Source organism: Dreissena polymorpha, chromosome 5 (genome assembly GCF_020536995.1).
Source record: "Dreissena polymorpha isolate Duluth1 chromosome 5, UMN_Dpol_1.0, whole genome shotgun sequence".
Taxonomy (NCBI): domain Eukaryota; kingdom Metazoa; phylum Mollusca; class Bivalvia; order Myida; family Dreissenidae; genus Dreissena; species Dreissena polymorpha.
The window spans coordinates 117,023,262-117,045,573 of NC_068359.1; the positions used below are offsets into that span (position 1 = coordinate 117,023,262).

Below are 22,312 nucleotides of genomic sequence, written 5' to 3' on the forward strand. Positions count from 1 at the left end.
GAATTCGACTGTACATACATTTTCGATTTCAGAATTTAATATCTGGCTTATTTTGCATATATCGACACATGTTCTTCTTAACTTTTATTTAAGTTTATGTTCAAATATATGTTTAATAAGTTGTTTTTTTTTTATACACATTTTATGTAAATTAATAAATATTTGAAAAAATCGTATAATCTCGCTTTAAAAATTCTTCATCTTTCACGGCTTCCTTTCATGTCATACGGTTGCTTATTTGATTCATTAATTAGTCGACGTTCCTAAGGCGTGAAAAACCTGTATTAAAGAGTTGCGGCATCGATATTTTGAAATTTAATGACGACAGCCGTCAAAGTTACGTTCTAGAAATTGACTTACACACAATTTAAATCGGTTTCTAATTTGATTCTTTGATAAGACGACTTTCCTATGTAAGGAGTGAAAACTGTTTTAATTAGTTGCGGCATCGATATTATGAAATTCAATGACGGCCAAGGTACTGCTCAGAAATGGAGTCACACAAATAATTTAATTGTCGTTCAGACAATGGATAAATATATGGTTTCATACAAGCAATATATCAGTTCACTGAAAATGGTTGTCTTTAACTTAGACAATATCCATAGGAAAGGCTATACGTACAGAGCCGTACGGCAAACCTATTGTCTACCCGTACGGGGCCGTGCGGCTAGCCTCTTGTCTAGCCGTACGACTAGCCACTGTAAAATGTATAGTTATTTCATTTTCATTTTACAAATGTCTCTAAAAATATATTTAAATTTTCTCTATCATGGAAGTGTCATTTATTCATACAACACATGACAAATTATAACAACAATATATGTTAAAATTATCTGACCCTTGTCAGACGTTTTATTATGAAACTAATAAATGATATGCATGATTGTCAGATTGTGAAATGCTCAATTCAAGTATTATATAAGAGATAAATGGTGACGGACCCATGACAAACAAATAATTGGAGATAGTAGTAACAATCCATCATAAGTTGCAGTACGAACTAAATGATTATCATGAAAATAAAAACTGATTTAACAAGCAAATTCGTTGAATTGATATCCCCAGCCATTATACTTCTGGATACAAGTTATGGCTCTGGACACACAAAAAAAGCATTTTTTTCAAATACAAAGGGTCATAACTCCGCTATTAATCAAGGATGTACAATGCCATTTGGCGTGCATCATCCTCTTATCCATATATATATACTCGTACCAAGTTTCAATGAAATCTGCTAAAGCACTTCCAAGATATGGTTCCGGACACAAAAGTGCCGGACGGACAGACGGAAAGACGGACAATGCCAAATTAATATCCCTCCGCTGTTGGCGGGGGATCACAAAAATTAAGCAAAATTAATTACATACACAACAAGATGCGTTTGTGAAACCCAATGCCCCGTATATAACGTTTGACCTTGAAGGATGACCTTGACCCTTCACCACTCAAAATGTGCAGCTCCATGAGATACACATGCATGTCAAATATAAAATTGCTAGCTTCAATATTGCAGAAGTAACATAACATGAACAATTTTGACCCATATATTTGACCTTGAAGGATGACCTTGACCTTTCACCACTCAAAATGTGCAGCTCTATGAGATACATATGCATGCCAAATATCAAGTTGCTATCTTCAATAGTGCAAACGTATTCATAAAATAAGCGATTTGGGCCACATATATTTAACAACTGACCTTGAAGGATGACTTTGACCTTTCAACACTCAAAATTTGCAGCTCCATGAGATACACATGCATGCCAAATTTCAAGTTGCTATCTTCAATATTGCAAAAGTATTAATAAAATAAGCGATTTGGGCCACATATATTTGACCTCTGACCTTGAAGGATGACCTTGACCTTTCACCACTCAAAATGTGCAGCTCAATGAGATACACATGCTTGGCAAATATCAAGTTGCTATCTTCAATATTGCAAAAGAATTCATAAAATGAGCGATTTTGGCCACATATATTTGACCTCTGACCTTGAAGGATGACCTTGACCTTTCACCAATGATAATGTGCAGCTTCAGGAGATGCATTTGCATGCCAAATATCAAGTTGCTACTTTCAATATTGCAAAATGTTAAAGTTGGCATAAACAGACCAACCAACCAATCAACAGACCGACAGAGCAAAAACAACATGTCCCCCACTACTATAGTGGGGGACATAAAAATAGACTGATCCTACAAGCAAACCCCATATTTACACAGAACAATGTCTGAATTGACATAAATTTGGACAAAAAACATGCATTTTCCTGGATTTGAAGCACAGACCTTTTGATTGCAAACAACAGTCTTACTTACTAAGACATTTCTGAAAATTACACGTTGCCAGCAAAGTACATTTTTAAATCAGATATGCAATGTCATGTCCTTACCAAATTGTACTAGAGCTGTTTTCACTTCGAGTTTGCAAACAGCCTTAAAATATAAACTAAACACTAGAAAAGAATCTTTAACAAGGGCTGTTTGTAAAACAAGCATGCCCCCCATATGGGCTGTCCGTTGTAGTGGCAGCCATTGTGTGAATACGTTTTTTGTCACTGTGACCTTGACCTTTGACCTAGTGACCTGAAAATCAATAGGGGTCATCTGTGAGTCACGATCAATGTACCTATGAAGTGTCATGATCCTAGGCAAAAGCGTTCTTGAGTTATCATCCGAAAATCATTTTACTATTTCGGGTCACCGTGACCTTGACCTTGTGACCTCAAAATCAATAAGGGTCATCTGTGAGTCATGATCAATCTACCTGTGAAGTTTCATGATCCTAGGCATATGCGTTCTTGAGTTATCATCTGAAAACCATTTTACTATTTCGGGTCACCGTGACCTTGACCTTTGACCTAGTGACCTCAAAATCAATAGGGGTCATCTGCAAGTCATGATCAATCTAGCCATGAAGTTTCATGATCCTAGGCGTATGAATTTTTGAGTTATCATCCGGAAACCATTTTACTATTTTGGGTCACCGTGACCTTGACCTTTGACCTCAAAATCAATAGGGGTCATCTGCGAGTCATGATCAATGTACCTATGGAGTTTCATGATCCTAGGCCCAAGCGTTCTTGAGTTATCGTCTGACAACCACCTGGTGGACGGACCGACAAACTGACATACCGACAGACCGACCGACATGAGCAAAGCAATATACCCCCTCTTCTTCGAAGGGGGGCATAATGAGATAAAAGTGCACTTACAAAATCAAAGTCTTTCATTTTGAAAACCAATAGACAGAATTATAACATATAAAAAGTATACAATCTTCAGTACACTGATCAACAAATTAAAACATTTTAAATCATACAATTTGCATAAAATTCAAAGCTTGATATCTCAAAAACTTATCCACAATATTGAAAGATATTAAGAATCTTACAATCTGCATCATAACTAAAGCTCAATATCTTATAAAACTGATTGACTAAACTGCAACATTTTACAAATTATTTAATCTACAAAAAATGAAAAACTTCATATTTCAAAATTCAACCGACAGCATTGACACATATTTAGAATCATACAAAGTTAAAGCTTCAAATGTCAACTTGAAATGAGTCCAAAGTACACGGACTTTAGTGAAACACTGGTAAGGGACTAAAAAGGCAGTTAACAACAAGAGCTGTGTTCGTAAAACACAATCCCCCTTACTGCGCCGCTTTGAAGCCATATATTCGACCTATGACATTGAATTATGACCTTGACCTTTCACCACTCAAAATGTGCAGCTCCATGAGATACACATGCTTGCCAAATATGAAGTTGCTATCTTCAATATTGCAAAAGTATTCATAAAATGAGCGATTTTGGCCACATATATTTGACCTCTGACCTTGACCTTTCAGAAAATTAAAATGTGCAGCTCTATGAGATACATATGCATGCCAAATATCAAGTTGCTATCTTCAATATTGCAAAAGTTATTGCAAATGTTAAAGTTGGCGTAAACAGATCAACCAACCAACCAACAGACAGGACAAAAACAATATGTCCCCCACTACTATAGTGAGGGACATAAAAATAGACTGAACCTTCAAGCAAACCCCAAATTTACATAGAACAATGTCTGAATCGCCATAAATTTGGACAAAAAACATGCATTACCCTGTATTTGAAGCACAGACCTTTTGATTGCAAACAACAGTCTTACTAAGACATTTCAGAAAATTACACGTTGCCAGCAAAGTACATTTTAAAATCAGATATGCAATGTCATGTCCTTACCAAATTGTAATAGAACTGTTTTCACTTCGAGTTTGCAAACAGCCTTAAAATATAAACTAAACACTAGAAAAGAATCTTTCAGGAGATAAAAGTGCACTTACAAAATCAAAGTCTTTCATTTTGAAAACCAATAGACAGAATTAAAACATAAAAATTATGCAATCTTCATTACACTGATCAACACCATTAAAACATTTTAAAATCATACAATTTGCATAAAACTCAAAGCTTGATATCTCAAAAACTTATCCACAATATTGAAAGATATTAAGAATCTTACAATCTGCATCATATTTAAAGCTCAATATCTTATAAAACTGATTGACGAAACTGCAACATTTTACAAATTATTTAATCTACAAAAAATGTAAAACTTCATATTTCAAAATTCAACTGACAGCATTGACACATATTTAGAATCATACAAAGTTAAAGCTTCAAATGTCAACGTGAAAAACACATCCAAGATATCATTTAAACTAATATACTGACAAAGTTTCAAGAAGATTCATAAGTCCATATAAGGAAAAATGCCCCGCCCACTGGTGGCCATGTTTTTCTTAGCAACTGGAACCAATTTCAAACTTGTCCAAATATCATTGGGACAAATCTTCTGACAAAGTGTCATGATGATCGTACAATAAATATGGCTTCTAGAGTTTTAACAGGGTTTTACTTTAGCCATATAAGGAAAAATACCACGCCCCCTTAGTGGCCATGTTTTTCCACCAACTAGAACCATTTTTGAACTCATCCAAGATATCATTAGGACAAATCATCTGACCAAGTTTCATAATAATCGGAAAATAAATGTGGCCTACAGAGTGTTTACAATGTTTTAGTAAAGCATGATACATAACCATATTAGGAAAAATGCCCCGCCCCCTGGTGGCCATGTTTTTTAAGCAAACGAAACTATTTTTGAACTAATCCAAGATATCATTAGGACAAATCTTCTGACCAAGTTTCATGAAGATAAGAAAATAAATGTGGCCTATAGAGTGTTAACAAAGTTTTACTATAGCCATATAAGGTAAAATGCCCCACCCCCTGGCGGACATGTTTTTCAACCAACCAGCATCATTTTTTAACTTGTCTACGATATTTTTTGGGATGAATATTCTGACCAAGTTTCATGAAGATCGGAAAATAAATGTGGCCTCAAGAGTGTTAACAAGATTTTACTATAGCCATATATAGCCATATAAGGAAAAATGCCCCGCCCTTTGGCAGCCATGTTTTTCAAGCAAACGTAACCATTTTCAGCTCGTCTAAGATATCATTGAGACCAAACTTCTGACCAAATTTCATGAAGAATGGACAATAAATGTGGCCTCTAGAGTGTTAGCAATGTTTAACTAAAGACATAAGGAAAACTCCCCCGCCCCTTGGCGGCCATGTTTTTTCACTGATCTGGACCATTTTCAAACTCGTCCAAAATATAAATAAAACCAATGTTTTGACCAAGTTTCATGATGATTAGGCAAACATTTTGACTTCTAAAGTGTTCACAAGGTTTCTCTATAGCCATATAAGGAAAACTGCCCCGCCCCTGGCGGCCATGTTTTTCAACGGACCGGAACCAATTTTTAACTAAACCAAAATATCATTTAGACAAACATTTTGACAAAGTTACATGAAGATTGGACTTCTACAGTGTTCACAAGTTTTTTTGTTGTTTTTTTGACCTAGTGACCTAATTTTTGACCCAGCATGACCCAGTTTCGAACTCAGTCGAGGTATCAATGTGACAAATGTTCTGCAAAATTTCATGAAGATCAGACAATAAATGTGGCATCTAGAGTGTTCACAAGGCAAAATGTTGACGACATACAACGCACAACGGACAAAAGGCAATCACAAAAGCTCACCATGAGCATGTTGCACTCAGGTGAGCTCAAAAGTTATGGCCAATTTTAAAGTTTTCAGACGGACGGACAGAAGCAATATATTTAACATTTAACCTTGAAGGATTACCTTGACCTTCACTTTTCACCACTCAATATGTGCAGCTTCACAAGATGCACATGCATGCCAACTGGAGCTTTGTCACAGACGTGACATATACCCCCACATAACGCATTGACACAGACTATTTTGTATGCTGTCTTCACAAAACAAGATAATACAATTTATGGCGATTTTTTAAGAATCATTATGCCATTATCATTTATAGCCATTTTTACCTTTGAACTCTTGAATTGTTTCACATGACAAGCCTTCCAATGACTTTGAACAAAATTGATGTACAGAGTCATTTTAAAATCTTACAATGAATGACATATTTATGGCCCAGACAAGATAATTTATTGCCATTTTTGACCTTTGAACTAAAACTACAACTTTGAGTTTGAAGATATCGACGTAATTCTTTCGCGCGACACACTGTCAAATGATGGTGAACAAAAGAGCCAACGATTTTAAAATCGCACAATAAACAACATAGTTATTGCCCAGACAAGCTCAATTATGGCCATTTTTTACCTTTAAACTCAAATTGTGCCCTTGTTCTTGGAAATATCGACGTAATTCTTTCGCCCGACACACTGTTCAATGATGGTGAACAAATGTGCCAAATGATTTTAAAATCTCACAATAAAAAACAAAGCTATGGCCCGGACAAGCATTTGACCTTTGAACTCCCAAGTGTGACCTTGACCTTTGAGATATTGACGTAATTTCTTTTAACGCGACACACCGTTCCATGATGGTGAACAAATGTACCGAGTCATTTAAAAATGTAACGATAAATAACATAGCTATGGTCCGTACAAACTTACAGTTTAAAACATACTAAGTGACCCCATGACCTAGTTTTTGACCTGGCATGACCCATATTCAAACTTGATCTAGACATTATCTACATACAACTACTGACCAAGTTTGGTGAAGATCGGATGAAATATCGGGACAGACCGACAAACGTGACTCCTATATAGCCCCCATTACCAATTGTAATAGGGGTATAAATATCAAGTTGCTATGTTCAATATTGAAAAAGTTATGGCCATATAAGTTTTCGGCCAGATGGACAGACTGACTGACTGACGGACAGTTCAACTGCTATATGCCACCCTACCAGGGGCATAAACATATTCCACAGTTCAACAATTCTTTTTCCATTTTTGTTTTTCCATAATAATGTTATGGACCCTTGCCCTTATCTGGGCCACTGTTCTTCCGGTAAGTATTTTTAGGGACCCCATTATTTTTGAGCCAGATGGCATTTTTTTTTCTCTTAATTCATCTCTAAAAAAGTTCATGAAACATATGTTCTCTTCGCTGGCCCACTTTCGTTTCATTCCTTTTCTTGTCCCTGTCCCTAAAACAAGAATAGATATAAAAAATAAAATAGCAATGAGTATCATGTCAGTGTTTTTTTCAGTTTTGGGGAAAAGGGGTCGGGTCCCCTGAGAGGGGGATAATTCACGTGTAAAAGGGGAAATTTCAATGCTAAGCAAGTAACATACAAAATCAAGTTGTAACACCATAATTCACCATACACAGAGAGAAAAACATTATTCCAACTTTTTTTGTCATCAACATGTTATGTTTATGTTCAAAGATCAACATTTTTTGGCTTTTCTGTGAATTATTTAAACGAGGTATTGATTAAAATTGAACTACACTTCCAAGAGGGGAAATTTTCAAATATTTTTGGGAAAAATATACACTCTAAGCAGCAAACTCATTTGTTCAGTGACTGTAAGCCCTTTATTTTGTTGACTTTTCTACTGAATTGATCCTTGCACACAAAGTATCAACATAAGTCAGTGTTCTGCCGTGGATGCGCCCTTGTGTTATTGTCGCAAAAAACAAATATTTGTCCCCACCCGTTTTCTGTATATGGGTCCGCGGGCGCACATGAATTAGAAATAAAAACTAATCGATTCAATTTGTAAGTCGGTAAAGTAATCGAGTGAATGTGTAACCAGAACAAACTATTTCATTGGACATGACGTCATTTCGCAGCCAATGGTTAATTTATTTAATATTAACACTCTATTTCATTGGTAAGTTGAGATTATAACAACCAATCAGATATCAAGGAAATTTCCGAACCTATCAAAATGGCTTAAAGTGACAGGCCAAAGAAAACAAAATCCATTTTTTTTTTTTCCTCCGGCAAGTAAAATTAGAAAATATGACAATAATATTAACAACCCAACAGAGTCTTCCCAAGTCCCAACATCGTTTAGCAATTACGAAAAAAGTCTGCCCCTAAACGTACATTCCAAGAAAATTGGCTTCAAAAATGTCCTTGGTCACTGTTTGACAACAACAAAATGACATGCAGATTGTGCATAAAGCAAAAAAGAAAACGCCTTTACTATCGGTATTTCTAATTATCGAACAAGTACTTTGACATGCGGAGTCCAATGACCATAAATTTTTTCAAAGTTTTGTAAATATGTTGACAACTGTTTGACAGTGTTAAAAAGTTTTTTGAATGTTCCAGTTTTAATAACAATGTTACAACCTGACTGTAAGAAGTTTAAGCACGTTTAAAAGTTCAAGTTAAAGGTTATTAGTTTCCACACATTTAATTCTGCTACAAAAATATTTCTGTGTCCCCATATTTTTTCTTTTTGTCCCCACTTTTGTAATCCTAAAGGGTCCCCAACAGTAAAATTTCACAGCAGAACACTGCAAGTGATACAATGATTGAATATTGTAGAGCAAGGTTTTCCTGATAAAAATGCACAAAACCTGAACATGTTAGGAGGTAAAATGAACTAACTGAAACTGTTTTAACACCAGTTTAAACCAATTTTTCACACATATAAGAACTGACAGTTCGCAGAACTATCATTTCTTGGAAGAACAAGTACTAAACATTAACTTTCATAGCAAACTGCCTACTTTGTACTTTACAAGGACTTTTACAAGCACATTGTTGTAACCCTGTAGATCACAGAGGAGGTCGTCTAGAGCATCACACTTGACTTGGACTACTCATTTACTTTAATACAGTCATGACATAAGACTCTGTCACATAATGATAGAAAATGCAGAGAAACCCGTCTTCAAATTTAGTTCATACCTTGAGGATTTGGCTGCCTCATTTCATCATGGGTCAGACTGGCTGGCCCTTCACTGGCAGCAGTTGACATGGACTCTGAAAGAACCAAAGTGAAACCTGTAGATTGCATATGATCAGCACAGTCAACACTGGCATGTTGTATCATGAGAGGCTCTGACTCCTGTACAGATTCTAGACTGTGGGTGTCTTCAACAGTTGCCTCAATGACTGTAAACATATAATGTCAACAGTGGGGTCTTGTATGTCTATTATCCATTGGTGGATCTTGCTGAAATCTATAGAAAACATGCATGCCCCCCATATGGGCTGTCCGTTGTAGTGGCAGCCATTGTGTGAATACGTTTTTTGTCACTGTGACCTTGACCTTTGACCTAGTGACCTGATAATCAATAGGGGTCATCTGCAAGTCACGATCAATGTACCTATGAAGTGTCATGATCCTAGGCAAAAGCGTTCTTGAGTTATCATCGGAAAATCATTTTACTATTTCGGGTCACCGTGACCTTGACCTTTTGACCTCAAAATCAATAGGGGTCATCTGCAAGTCATGATCAATGTACCTATGATGTTTCATGATCCTAGGCCCAAGCGTTCTTGAGTAATCGTATGACAACCACCTGGTGGACAGACGGACCGATCGACATGAGCAAAGCAATATACCCCCTCTTCTTCGAAGGGTGGCATAAATATATATTGGCTTGGACAACAGAAAATTGTACTAGAATATATAGTCTACAGTTGGGTCATGTCTTTATCATCAATAGATGGGCCTTTATTATATGACAACAGAAATACCATGGGTCAGACTGGCTGGCTCTTCACTTGGCTCCCTCCTATCATGGGTCAGACTGGCTGGCTCTTCACTTGGCTCCCTCCTATCATGGGTCAGACTGCCTGGCTCTTCACTGTCAGCAGTTGACATGGACTCTGAAAGAACCAAAGTAAAACCTGTAGATTGCATATGATCAGCACAGTCAACACTGGCATGTTGTATCATGAGAGGCTCCGACTCCTGTATAGATTCTAGACTGTGGGTGTCTTCAACAGTTGCCTCAATGCCTGTAAACATATAATGTCAACAGTGGGGTCTTGTATGTCTATTATCCATTGGTGGGTCTTGCTGAAATCTATAGAAAACATGCATGCCCCCCATATGGGCTGTCCGTTGTAGTGGCAGCCGTTGTGTGAATACGTTTTTTGTCACTGTGACCTTGACCTTTGACCTAGTGACCTGAAAATCAATAGGGGTCATCTGCGAGTTACGATCGATGTACTTATGAAGTGTCATGATCCTAGGCAAAAGCGTTCTTGAGTTATCATCCGAAAATCATTTTACTATTTCGGGTCACCATGACCTTGACCTTTGACCTTGTGACCTCAAAATCAATAGGGGTCATCTGCGAGTCATGATCAATCTACCTATGAAGTTTCATGATCCTAGGCATATGCTTTCTTGAGTTATCATCCGAAAACCATTTTACTATTTCGGGTCACCGTGACCTTGACCTTTGACCTAGTGACATCAAAATCAATAGGGGTCATCTGCGAGTAATGATCAATCTACCCATGAAGTTTATGATCCTAGCCGTATGCGTTCTTGAGTTATCATCCGGAAACCATTTTACTATTTCGGGTCACCGTGACCTTGACCTTTGACCTCAAAATCTATAGGGGTCATCTGCGAGTAATGATCAATCTACCCATGAAGTTTCATGATCCTAGGCGTATGCGTTCTTGAGTTATCATCCAGAAACCATTTTACTATTTCGGGTCACTGTGACCTTGACCTTTGACCTAGTGACCTCAAAATCAATAGGGGTCATCTGCGAGTCATGATCAATCTACTGACAAATTGTACTAGAATATATAGTCTACAGTTGGGTCATGTCTTTATCATCAATAGGTGGGCCTTTATTCTATGATAACAGAAATACCATGGGTCAGACTGGCTGGCTCTTCACTTGGCTTCCTCCTATCATGGCTCAGACTGGCTGGCTCTTCACTTGGCTCCCTCCTATCATGGGTCAGACTGCCTGGCTCTTCACTGTCAGCAGTTGACATGGACTCTGAAAGAACCAAAGTGAAACCTGTAGATTGCATTCGATCAGCACAGTTAACACTGGCCTGTTGTATCATGAGAGGCTCTGACTCCTGTATAGTTGCCTCAATGCCTGTAAGCATATAATGTCAACAGTGGGGTCTTGTATGTCTATTATCCATTGGTGGGTCTTGCTGAAATCTATAGAAACAAGGGCTGTTTGTAAAACATGCATGCCCCACATATGGGCTGTCCGTTGTACTGGCAGCCATTGTGTGAATACGACTTTTGTCACTGTGACCTTGACCTTTGACCTAGTGACCTGAAAATCAATAGGGGTCATCTGCAAGTCACGATCAATGTACCTATGAAGTGTCATGATCCTAGGCAAAAGCGTTCTTGAGTTATCATTCGAAAATCATTTGACTATTTCGGGTCACTGTGACCTTGACCTTTGACCATGTGACCTCAAAATCTATAGGGTTCATCTACGAGTCATGATCAATCTACCCATGAAGTTTCATGATCCTAGGCGTATGCGTTCTTGAGTTATAATCCGGAAACCATTTTACAATATCGATCACCGTGACCTTGACCTAGTGACCTCAAAATCAATAGGGGTCATCTGCAAGTCATGATCAATGTACCTATGATGTTTCATGATCCTAGGCCCAAGCGTTCTTGAGTTATCGTATGACAACCACCTGGTGGACGGACGGACCGATCGACATGAGCAAAGCAATATACCCCCTCTTCTTCGAAGGGTGGCATAAATATATATTGGCTTGGACAACAGAAAATTGTACTAGAATATATAGTCTACAGTTGGGTCATGTCTTTATCATCAATAGGTGGGCCTTTATTATGAACGTCTCGATGAGGTACTGATGTAGAAGAAAATCAATACATACATTAGAGACCCGAACAAATTCATGAGCCACATTCTGGGTCGTAACGTAACAAGGGCCGTAACGGTAAAGATTTTAATTACATTTGTACTTAGCAGAGTTCCGAAGTACAGTCTATTACAAGATAAATCTGAGCCGATTTTAAAAAACGTATAGCAAATTTTGTAATTTAATGACGACCTGCTCCATGAAGTTTACTTTCAGTTTAGAGCCGCCGTGATCAGTAACATTTTTGTGTTTTGCATCCGATTTGAATGTTCTCCAAAAAATATAATAATAAATTCACATGTCTACTCAATAGCTATGTATTTTAAGAACACATTTCGCGAGAATTTCTCACGAAAAATGACATGTACAATGTTTAAATCAAAGTTTTAAGCTGTGATTAAAAGTTTCAAAAACACCCAATGCGCCCTTTTTAAGAGAATCTCCGTGCAAAATGCCCTTTTTTCAAGTCATGCGCCATGCCCCTCTGCCTTTCTAGATGAAACACTACAAGCTAACTCCAATATAACCCCCTAAACTTCGTTTGTGGGGGTATAATAAAATCATTCTCAAAAGTTAAATAATATCTTTTGTAGTTGTAGATTATTCGGGTATTAATCCTCTCATTTCACAAATAAACTGTTCATAACAGATGAGATGGCAAGCATAAATGCCTTAATGAACACAAAATATTTTGCATGTTGTCTTCACAAAAAACAGCCCAAACCATGCTCAATGTTAAAAACGCACTAAGTGACCCCGTGACCTAGTTTTTGATCCGGCATGACCCATATTCACACTTCACCTAGGTATCCTCTAGATACAACATCTGACCGAAGATCGGATGAATACAACTTGAATTAGAGAGCGGACACTTAATACAGACGGACCGACCGACAGACCAACAGACAAGTTTGGTGAAGATTAGATGAAAACAACTTGAATTAGAGGGTGGACACTTAATACGAACCGACCGACAAGTTCACTCCTATATACATCCCTAAACTTTGTTTGTGGGGGTATAATTGCATTTATACCTTGAGGATTTGGCTCCCTTCTATCATGGCTCAGACTGGCTGGCTCTTCACTTGGCTCCCTCCTATCATGGGTCACACTGCCTGGCTCTTCACTGTCAGCAGTTGACATGGACTCTGAAAGAACCAAAGTGAAACCTGTAGATTGCATTTGATCAGCACAGTTAACACTGGCCTGTTGTATCATAAGAGGCTCTGACTCCTGTATAGTTGCCTCAATGCCTGTAAGCATATAATGTCAACAGTGGGGTCTTGTATGTCTATTATCCATTGGTGGGTCTTGCTGAAATCTATAGAAACAAGGGCTGTTTGTAAAACATGCATGCCCCACATATGGGCTGTCCGTTGTACTGGCAGCCATTGTGTGAATACGACTTTTGTCACTGTGACCTTGACCTTTGACCTAGTGACCTGAAAATCAATAGGGGTCATCTGCAAGTCACGATCAATGTACCTATGAAGTGTCATGATCCTAGGCAAAAGCGTTCTTGAGTTATCATTCGAAAATCATTTGACTATTTCGGGTCACTGTGACCTTGACCTTTTCTTGAGTTATAATCCGGAAACCATTTTACAATTTCGATCACCGTGACCTTGACCTAGTGACCTCAAAATCAATAGGGGTCATCTGCAAGTCATGATCAATGTACCTATGATGTTTCATGATCCTAGGCCCAAGCGTTCTTGAGTTATCGTATGACAACCACCTGGTGGACGGACGGACCGATCGACATGAGCAAAGCAATATACCCCCTCTTCTTCGAAGGGTGGCATAAATATATATTGGCTTGGACAACAGAAAATTGTACTAGAATATATAGTCTACAGTTGGGTCATGTCTTTATCATCAATAGGTGGGCCTTTATTATATGATAATAGAAATACCATGGGTCAGACTGGCTGGCTCTTCACTTGGCTCCCTTCTATCATGGGTCAGACTGGCTGGCTCTTCACTTGGCTCCCTCCTATCATGGGTCAGACTGCCTGGCTCTTCACTGTCAGCAGTTGACATGGACTCTGAAAGAACCAAAGTGAAACCTGTAGATTGCATTTGATCAGCACAGTTAACACTGGCCTGTTGTATCATGAGAGGCTCTGACTCCTGTATAGTTGCCTCAATGCCTGTAAGCATATAATGTCAACAGTGGGGTCTTGTATGTCTATTATCCATTGGTGGGTCTTGCTGAAATCTATAGAAACAAGGGCTGTTTGTAAAACATGCATGCCCCACATATGGGCTGTCCGTTGTACTGGCAGCCATTGTGTGAATACGACTTTTGTCACTGTGACCTCGACCTTTGACCTAGTGACCTGAAAATCAATAGGGGTCATCTGCAAGTCACGATCAATGTACCTATGAAGTGTCATGATCCTAGGCAAAAGCGTTCTTGAGTTATCATTCGAAAATCATTTGACTATTTCGGGTCACTGTGACCTTGACCTTGTGACCTCAAAATCAATAGGGGTCATCTGCGAGTCATGATCAATCTACCTATGAAGTTTCATGATCCTAGGCATATGCTTTCTTGAGTTATCATCCGAAAACCATTTTACTATTTCGGGTCACCGTGACCTTGACCTTTGACCTAGTGACCTCAAAATCAATAGGGGTCATCTGCGAGTAATGATCAATCTACCCATGAAGTTTCATGATCCTAGCCGTATGCGTTCTTGAGTTATCATCCGGAAACCATTTTACTATTTTGGGTCACCGTGACCTTGACCTTTGACCTCAAAATCTATAGGGGTCATCTGCGAGTCATGATCAATCTACCCATGAAGTTTCATGATCCTAGGCGTATGCGTTCTTGAGTTATCATCCCGAAACCATTTTACTATTTCGGGTCACTGTGACCTTGACCTTTGACCTAGTGACCTCAAAATCAATAGGGGTCATCTGCAAGTCATGATCAATGTACCTATGAAGTTTCATGATCCTAGCCCAAAGCGTTCTTGAGTTATCATCGGAAACCACCTGGTGGACGAACCGACCGACAGACCGACCGACATGTGCAAAGCAAAATACCCCCTCTTCTTCGAAGGGTGGCATAAATATATATTGGCTTGGACAACAGAAAATTGTACTAGAATATATAGTCTACAGTTGGGTCATGTCTTTATCATCAATAGGTGGGCCTTTATTATATGATAATAGAAATACCAAAGGAAATGTTTTGTTTTCCAAAAGCACTTCTAAACGTGTTTTTTTATGCTTTTCGGTATAAGGTATGAGATGTACACAAAATAACAACACACATATCCCCCACTAAAATATGTTATAAGACCTGCTTACAATTTAAATCAGAAAATCTTCATACTTGCAAGTACGTTATTTATCCTTTAAATCATTAAAATAACTCAGAAACAGAAATGTCTAATTGAGCATATAAACTATTTCATAAGGTGTCCAAATCTAAAGGTATTCCTATACTCCCTTTTTTTTTTAATGGGCTACCATAACAATGACTCTGTTATGGACCACTTTCATAATACAAATGAACAGTGGCCAATGATCTATCATGGGTATAAATAACTATTTTACCTTCTTGATGGCCATCTTCGTCTTCAATTGGAAGAGGTAAATCTGTAAAAAATGATTTTTTATTTTAGAAATAACTATTTAGAAAAAAATAACCAGAAGTCACTCTTGATACGACAGTAAATATTTTCAATACTTCAAGGTTGTTAAAAAGTATTTTGTTGCATTAGCATTTCTTTAAGAGGATAAACAATTTTCAAGGCACATAAAATAGGTTTGCCTATTTTTACCACGTAAATTTTAGACTTATTGAATTAACGTGGCCAAAACAAGGGCCCCGCCTTTCAAACAATGTTTTACATCGTTTGTCTGTTCTCAAGCGCTCTGTTTTGTTCTGAAGAATGATCATTCAGTCGAATTTACTGACAGCCATAGGAGAGAAAGTAACAAAAATTCTCCATCCCAATTCAGTAAAATGAATTATATTAATAAAATTCTTATAATCAAACCTTCTACTACTATGTCCTTCATCTGCCTTCCCTTCCACTCATTGACTTTACCATTTTCAACAGCATACAACATCAGGGCAACCTATAAAATTTCAAGAAGACCATAATATTCCAGTGTCAACAATACTTCCATCATAACAACAGTAGCAATCCATAGTTCCCTGACCTCACTTTTTATTTCAATATCAATATAATTGAACACAAACGTTGCCATATGCTATTTTGTTGACAGCTTGTGAAAGTCTGCACAGTACCATATTTGTAAATTACACAGCCCTACAAATAATATAATCTCAATTATCTGCCACAACACTTAAAGAAACTAGAGCTTTGTCACAGACGTGACCTATACCCCCACGTGCCCCATCCACACAAGAGAATCTAATTAATGGCTATTTTTAAGAATTATTATGCCATTATCATTTATGGCCATTTTGACCTTTGAACTTAAAGCATGACCTTGACCTTGGAGATATCGACATAATTCTTTCCTGCCACACACCATCCATAACGGTGAACACATGATTTTAAAATCTCACAATGAACAACATAGTTATGGCCTTCTTTTACCTTTGAACAAAGTGTGACCTTGACCTTCGAGATATTGACGTAACTCTTTCACGTGACACACAAGTCATATGACAGTGAACAAATGTGCCAATGATTTTTAAATCTCACAATGAACTACATAGTTATGGCCCAGAAAAGCTCATTTATGGCCATTTTTGACATTTGAACTCAAAGTGTGACCTTGACCTTGGAGATATCGACGTAATTCTTTCGCACAACACACCTTCCAATGATGGTGAAATGTTCCAACTGATTTTAAAATCTCAAAAGAACAACACAGTTATTGCCCGGACAAGATGAAATTCTTTGCGCGACACACCCTCCAATGATGGTTAACAAATGTTCCAAATGATTTTAAAATCTCACAATGAATGACAAAAGTTATGGCCCGGACAAGCATTTTACCCTTGAACTCCAAAAGTGACCTTGATCTAAGTTCTTGGAGATATCGACGCAATTCTTTCGCGCGACACACGGTCCCATGATGGTGAACAAATCAAAACCAAGTCAATTAAAAATCTAACAATAAATGAAATAGTTATGGTCCAGACAAACTTTGTGTTTAAAAGCACTAAGTGACCTTGTGACCTAGTTTTTTTACCAGGCATGACCCATATTCAAACTTGACCTAGACATCATCTAGATACAACTTGTGACCAAGTTTGGTGAAGATCGGATGAAATTTCGGGACAGACCGACAAAGTGACTTTTATATAGCCCCCATTACACATAGGTAAGTGGGTATAATTACGCTTTATATTAATGCTAGCTTGTGTGATGTACTGCCTTTAGATATTGCATTTTTTGATACCATTTCGGTAAAAGAACTTAATTAATGAAAAGCTGGTCAGTGACCAAAATTCCCATTGAATAAATGAAGAAAAGCCACAATAATATAAAATAGTCAACAATGGCAACAAATTAGCAGACAACACTAAACAGTATGACAATGAGGGCTAAATAGACAAAACAACAATAACATGAACTGGAGAGTTTCCACCTTGGCATGGACATTGGTTGTAGCACAAAACACACTCACAACAAGAGATGTGTTTGTAAGAAACACAATGCCCCTACTGTGCCGCTTTTTTTTATTTGACCTTTGACCTTGAAGGATGACATTGACCTTTCACCACTCAAAATGTGCAGGTCCATGAGATACGCATGTAATCCAAATATCAAGTTGCTGTTTTCAATATTTCAAAAGTTATGATCAAACGTTTAAGTTTTGGTAAAAGTTTTGTACACACACACACACCTTGACACGCACACACATACAAAGAAAGACAAGCCAAAAACAATATACCCCCGTTCATTCGATCCAGGGGGCATAAAAAGCCATTAATGCAAAGCATACTAGTCAAAGTCAACATCAGATATGGTCTTACTGTGGCTGCCTGTTAAATTATTCTTTCTTTTAGCCCTCTTAGTTACAATATAGCATTTAGTTTTTCAAATATCTGTGTATGGAAAATTTAAAGATTTTTATTAATGAAATATATACCTTTGAGAGTTCCATGGTACTGGAAGACAACTGATAATATTCCTTGTGGGTCTTCACATCATGTCCCAGATGCTTTGCAAGCAATTTTAGTTCACCATGAGTCATGTCAAGAATCTATAAAGCATGTTAATTCTTGATTATATTCACAAATATGCAGTCATCATTCCAGTTTGCTGCCAATTTAACAAATTTGTTTTGCATCTTCTACAGAAAAGATGTACACAAGAAAGCTTTTATCTGTATAGTTGTAGTCATTATGGTGCTCCAAATTCTTGTAATCACACCATGCATTTACAGAGTCAAAAATTTTGTAATGTTTAATTCTGAAAAAGCCAACACGTGGTTTGGTATTTACATGATCCGCCATTTTGAAAATAGCTACTTCCTGTATATATGCCAAAATTTATGTTAAATATAACAATTGGGTCTAACAATTTAAAATCAATTATTGGGTTCTCACAGATAACCATTTTCTGTCATACAAAAGCTGCCAAAATCAAAGGTCTCCATAAAAGTTTTTATTATAATTTATTCACAAATTGATGGCAAGCAAATTCAACATAATTACTTATTTCTGTATAAAAGCCGAAGTATACATGTATGTATGTATGCCATTAAACTGGAAGAGAATGTAGTATAATTGCTGAAAGTCTAAATAAATATTGTGCCATAATAAAGAAACCTTCAGGTCACAATATCTCATCTGTACAGGGATATGAAACAAAGACCATAATTCTTAAATGGCTTAAGCAATCCCATATTTGCACAACTAGACTTTAGAAGTAATTGTGAACGATTGTACCAGTTTGTAAAATAAAAAATACATACATATAAAACAACACAACAATTTCTTGATTTAACAGCAAAGTTTAATATAAAATAACAAATCTATGTATCAAAGACTAAAGTAAACAAAAGGACTGCAATGGTCGCTCAAGGTATATTGACAGCAAGTAAGAAATGCTGAACCAATGATTGGCAAATCGCCATGACAAAGTAACCTTGGAACTTTTGAAGAATGTCTTATATGGTACCAGACAATATTTCTTACAATACTTCTTATATGAGACTCAACAGTATTTCTTATATGGGACCCAACAATATTACTTATATGAGACCCGAAAATTAGTGTAAACATGTTTATTTCTTATATGGGACCCTACGATGTTTATTACTTGTAAGAGGCCCAACAGATAATAGAAATACCATGGGTCAGACTGGCTGGCTCTTCACTTGGCTCCCTCCTATCATGGGTCAGACTGGCTGGCTCTTCACTTGGCTCCCTCCTATCATGGGTCAGACTGCCTGGCTCTTCACTGTCAGCAGTTGACATGGACTCTGAAAGAACCAAAGTGAAACCTGTAGATTGCATATGATCAGCACAGTCAACACTGGCATGTTGTATCATGAGAGGCTCTGACTCCTGTATAGATTCTAGACTGTGGGTGTCTTCAACAGTTGCCTCAATGACTGTAAACATATAATGTCAACAGTGGGGTCTTGTATGTCTATTATCCATTGGTGGGTCTTGCTGAAATCTATAGAAAATATATATTGGCTTGGATAACAGAAGGTTTTGCTATTATGTTTACGTGACATGGTTCAGAAAAAAAGGCCATATGAATGTTTTAAAATGTTCTTAAAGTTCGTTCTTTTCCTATTCAGATAATGTACACGTTTTATATGATCAAATGAAAACTTGTTCAAACCTATAATTTTGAAGAGATGCTGTGTGAACTCTAAAAATGTTTTTATATCAATGCAACTATTTTGACGATATAATTTTGCAAGAAGTTTTGTCCGTTGTTTACTACTATACATGTAATATGGCCAATTTGTATTGTTACACGTTCTAAATTAAATGAATTAGCATAGTGATTAATTTGTGTGATGTTTGTCTAAAATAATTTTTAAACGTCGGAAATAATGCATATCTTCACAACGTCATTTCTCCGTTATTTGACGTTCACACAAAAGGGGCCTTTTTCAGAAACGCGCCACATATATATAAGTATATAGTCAACAGTTGGGCCTTGATATTATTATCCATTGGTGGGGTCTTACTGAAATCTACAGAAAAGTATATTGGACATTACAACTGAAGTTTTGCTGTTATGTATATCATAAGTTATAGTTTTTTGTTTACAGTGTATATTGGTTCCTCTACCCAAACAGTGCACGTATGACCAAGAAAAATTTGACGAGGAGTAATATGTGCACTGGAGGGGTAGAGGGAACCCATATACACTGTGACAAAAACTTATAAACAATTTTATAATACTTCAAATTCTTTAAAACAGCCAAAAAATCCTTCATTTAACGGACAAAAATCCCTTTTTGCCATTCAAGATGTTAAAGACAATATCCACATGCCGCAACCCTTAATATGATGAGTAATAGAAGGGTGTCGTTTTTACGTACATATTATACGTGTATAAAATGTATAACAACGGCAAATGCATTTCTGCAAAATATTTGAATGTCTGTGAACATGCCATAATTAGCTTTATGTTGATTTATGTGTCATTGGTATTCGTTAGTGGATTCAGGGCTTTTTTTCCTTCTTTGCGATTGGCCATGGACGGACATTTCACAATTTTGACACGGCCAATTCACAATCTTTCATGTCCGTGAATATTTACAAAACGGCCGTTTTAAATCGTGAAAAAAACGGAACTGTTGCGTAGCTCAAAAACTGTAAAAAGAAGAAGAGAAGATGTTTTAAAGAAAAAAGTTAACGCACGCACGAATGGACCACGACGGACACAGGACACATGACCCATAAGCCCCGCTGCAGATGGAGCGACAATAACTATTATTTTTTTTTAGGTGGAATTTTTCTTTTTTGACCAGAAAGGGAGAAACAACCGCCTAGTTACGGCGTCTGTTATAGAAGGTAATAAAAACCACGTTTTCCTAAATGGGACCCAGCATACTTCTTATAGGACCCCAACAATATTTCTTTATATGGTCCTGACAATATTTCTTACAATGCTTATTATACATGGGACCAACAATGTTTCGTATTATGGGACCCAACAATACTTCTAATATAGGACCCAAAATATTTCTTATACTTCTTATATGGGACTCAACAGTATTTCTATATGGGACCCAACAATATTACTTATATGAGACCGAAAATTAGTGTAAACATGTTTATTTTATATGGGACCCTACGAGGTTATTACTTTAAGAGGCCCAACAATTCTTATTACATGTATTAGGCAGCAGAAATATTGCAATAATAAAGCTTCAAACAAGGATACATCGTAAACAACCTAATAATAATAAATATTCTGCCCATTGGGAATTGGCAAAAAAATGACTTCGCAAAACTGGAAATCTGAAATTGAAATTCTGCAATCTGGTACAAAGATGGCGAAGATCACAGCTTAATTGCTTTATTCGTCCATTTAACAGATTTAATGGCATAGAGGTTTAAAACGACTTTGACGAAGCTCATGGTGTTGTGTAATTGTTGTGTAATGTCAATAAAGGTGTGAAAAACTCGCAAGTCATGTTATAACATGTATTCCCTATCAGAGCAGTATGTGTAAGAAAATAAATGAAATAATCCAGGCAATTTGTTTCATGCTTATGCAGTGCAACTTTTAACAGATATCACTTTCATTTTAACCATTATCAGAAAGTACCACTCAAAATGTGCAGCCCATGAAAAACACATACATGCCAAATATGAAGTAGCTTTCTTCAATATAGCAAAATGATGCAAAATGTTAAAGTTGGCAGAAAGAACAAACGGACCAACAGGGGAAAATCCATATGTCCCCACTTAGTGAATGGGAACATAAAAAAATAAATGGGGTGGTGGTGGTGGGGGGGGGGGGGGGGGGGGTATAGTGTAAGGGTGTGGTGGTCATTATAAGGTGGGGGGAGTCTATGTGGTATGTCAGTTAAGAGGTTTTGTCAAATTATCAGTCAAATTAATCTAAATAAAGAAAGTTATGGCAATTTTAGCAAAATTAAATAATTTGAC

The 22,312-nt window shown here is 37.1% G+C and overlaps 1 protein-coding gene across 8 annotated transcripts; it reads right to left on the reverse strand.

The window, feature by feature from the left end:
- Positions 1–826: 826 nt before the first annotated feature.
- On the reverse strand, positions 827–19,928 carry LOC127881070 (hepatoma-derived growth factor-related protein 2-like). 8 transcript variants are annotated; one of them, XM_052428690.1, is made up of 10 exons: positions 19,519–19,660; positions 18,313–18,426; positions 16,239–16,320; positions 15,793–15,834; positions 14,136–14,267; positions 13,254–13,367; positions 11,220–11,351; positions 10,081–10,212; positions 9,286–9,360; positions 827–7,563 (listed from the first exon to the last, which is right to left on the reverse strand). In XM_052428690.1, exons 1-10 carry the CDS (start codon positions 19,519–19,521, stop codon positions 7,346–7,348), a joined length of 1,044 nt encoding a protein of 347 aa, XP_052284650.1. In that variant the 5' UTR covers positions 19,522–19,660; the 3' UTR covers positions 827–7,345. The 8 variants fall into 8 exon arrangements, with proteins under 8 accessions (XP_052284650.1, XP_052284656.1, XP_052284655.1 ...); XM_052428696.1 differs by lacking the exon at positions 14,136–14,267; XM_052428695.1 differs by lacking the exon at positions 13,254–13,367.
- Between the last annotated feature and the right edge of the window lie 2,384 nt (positions 19,929–22,312).

Bases quoted from the DNA above. Each gene is read 5' to 3' on its own strand.
- LOC127881070 (XM_052428689.1), bottom strand. From the start codon at position 19,792: ATGTTTACAGTCATTGAGGCAACTGTTGAAGACACCCACAGTCTAGAA. The intron at 11,352-13,253 runs GTATAAATGCAA...TGGTTCTTTCAG, and splicing joins AAGGGAGCCAAATCCTCAAG to AGTCCATGTCAACTGCTGAC. The intron at 10,213-11,219 runs GTATTTCTGTTA...TGGTTCTTTCAG, and splicing joins GCCAGCCAGTCTGACCCATG to AGTCCATGTCAACTGCTGAC.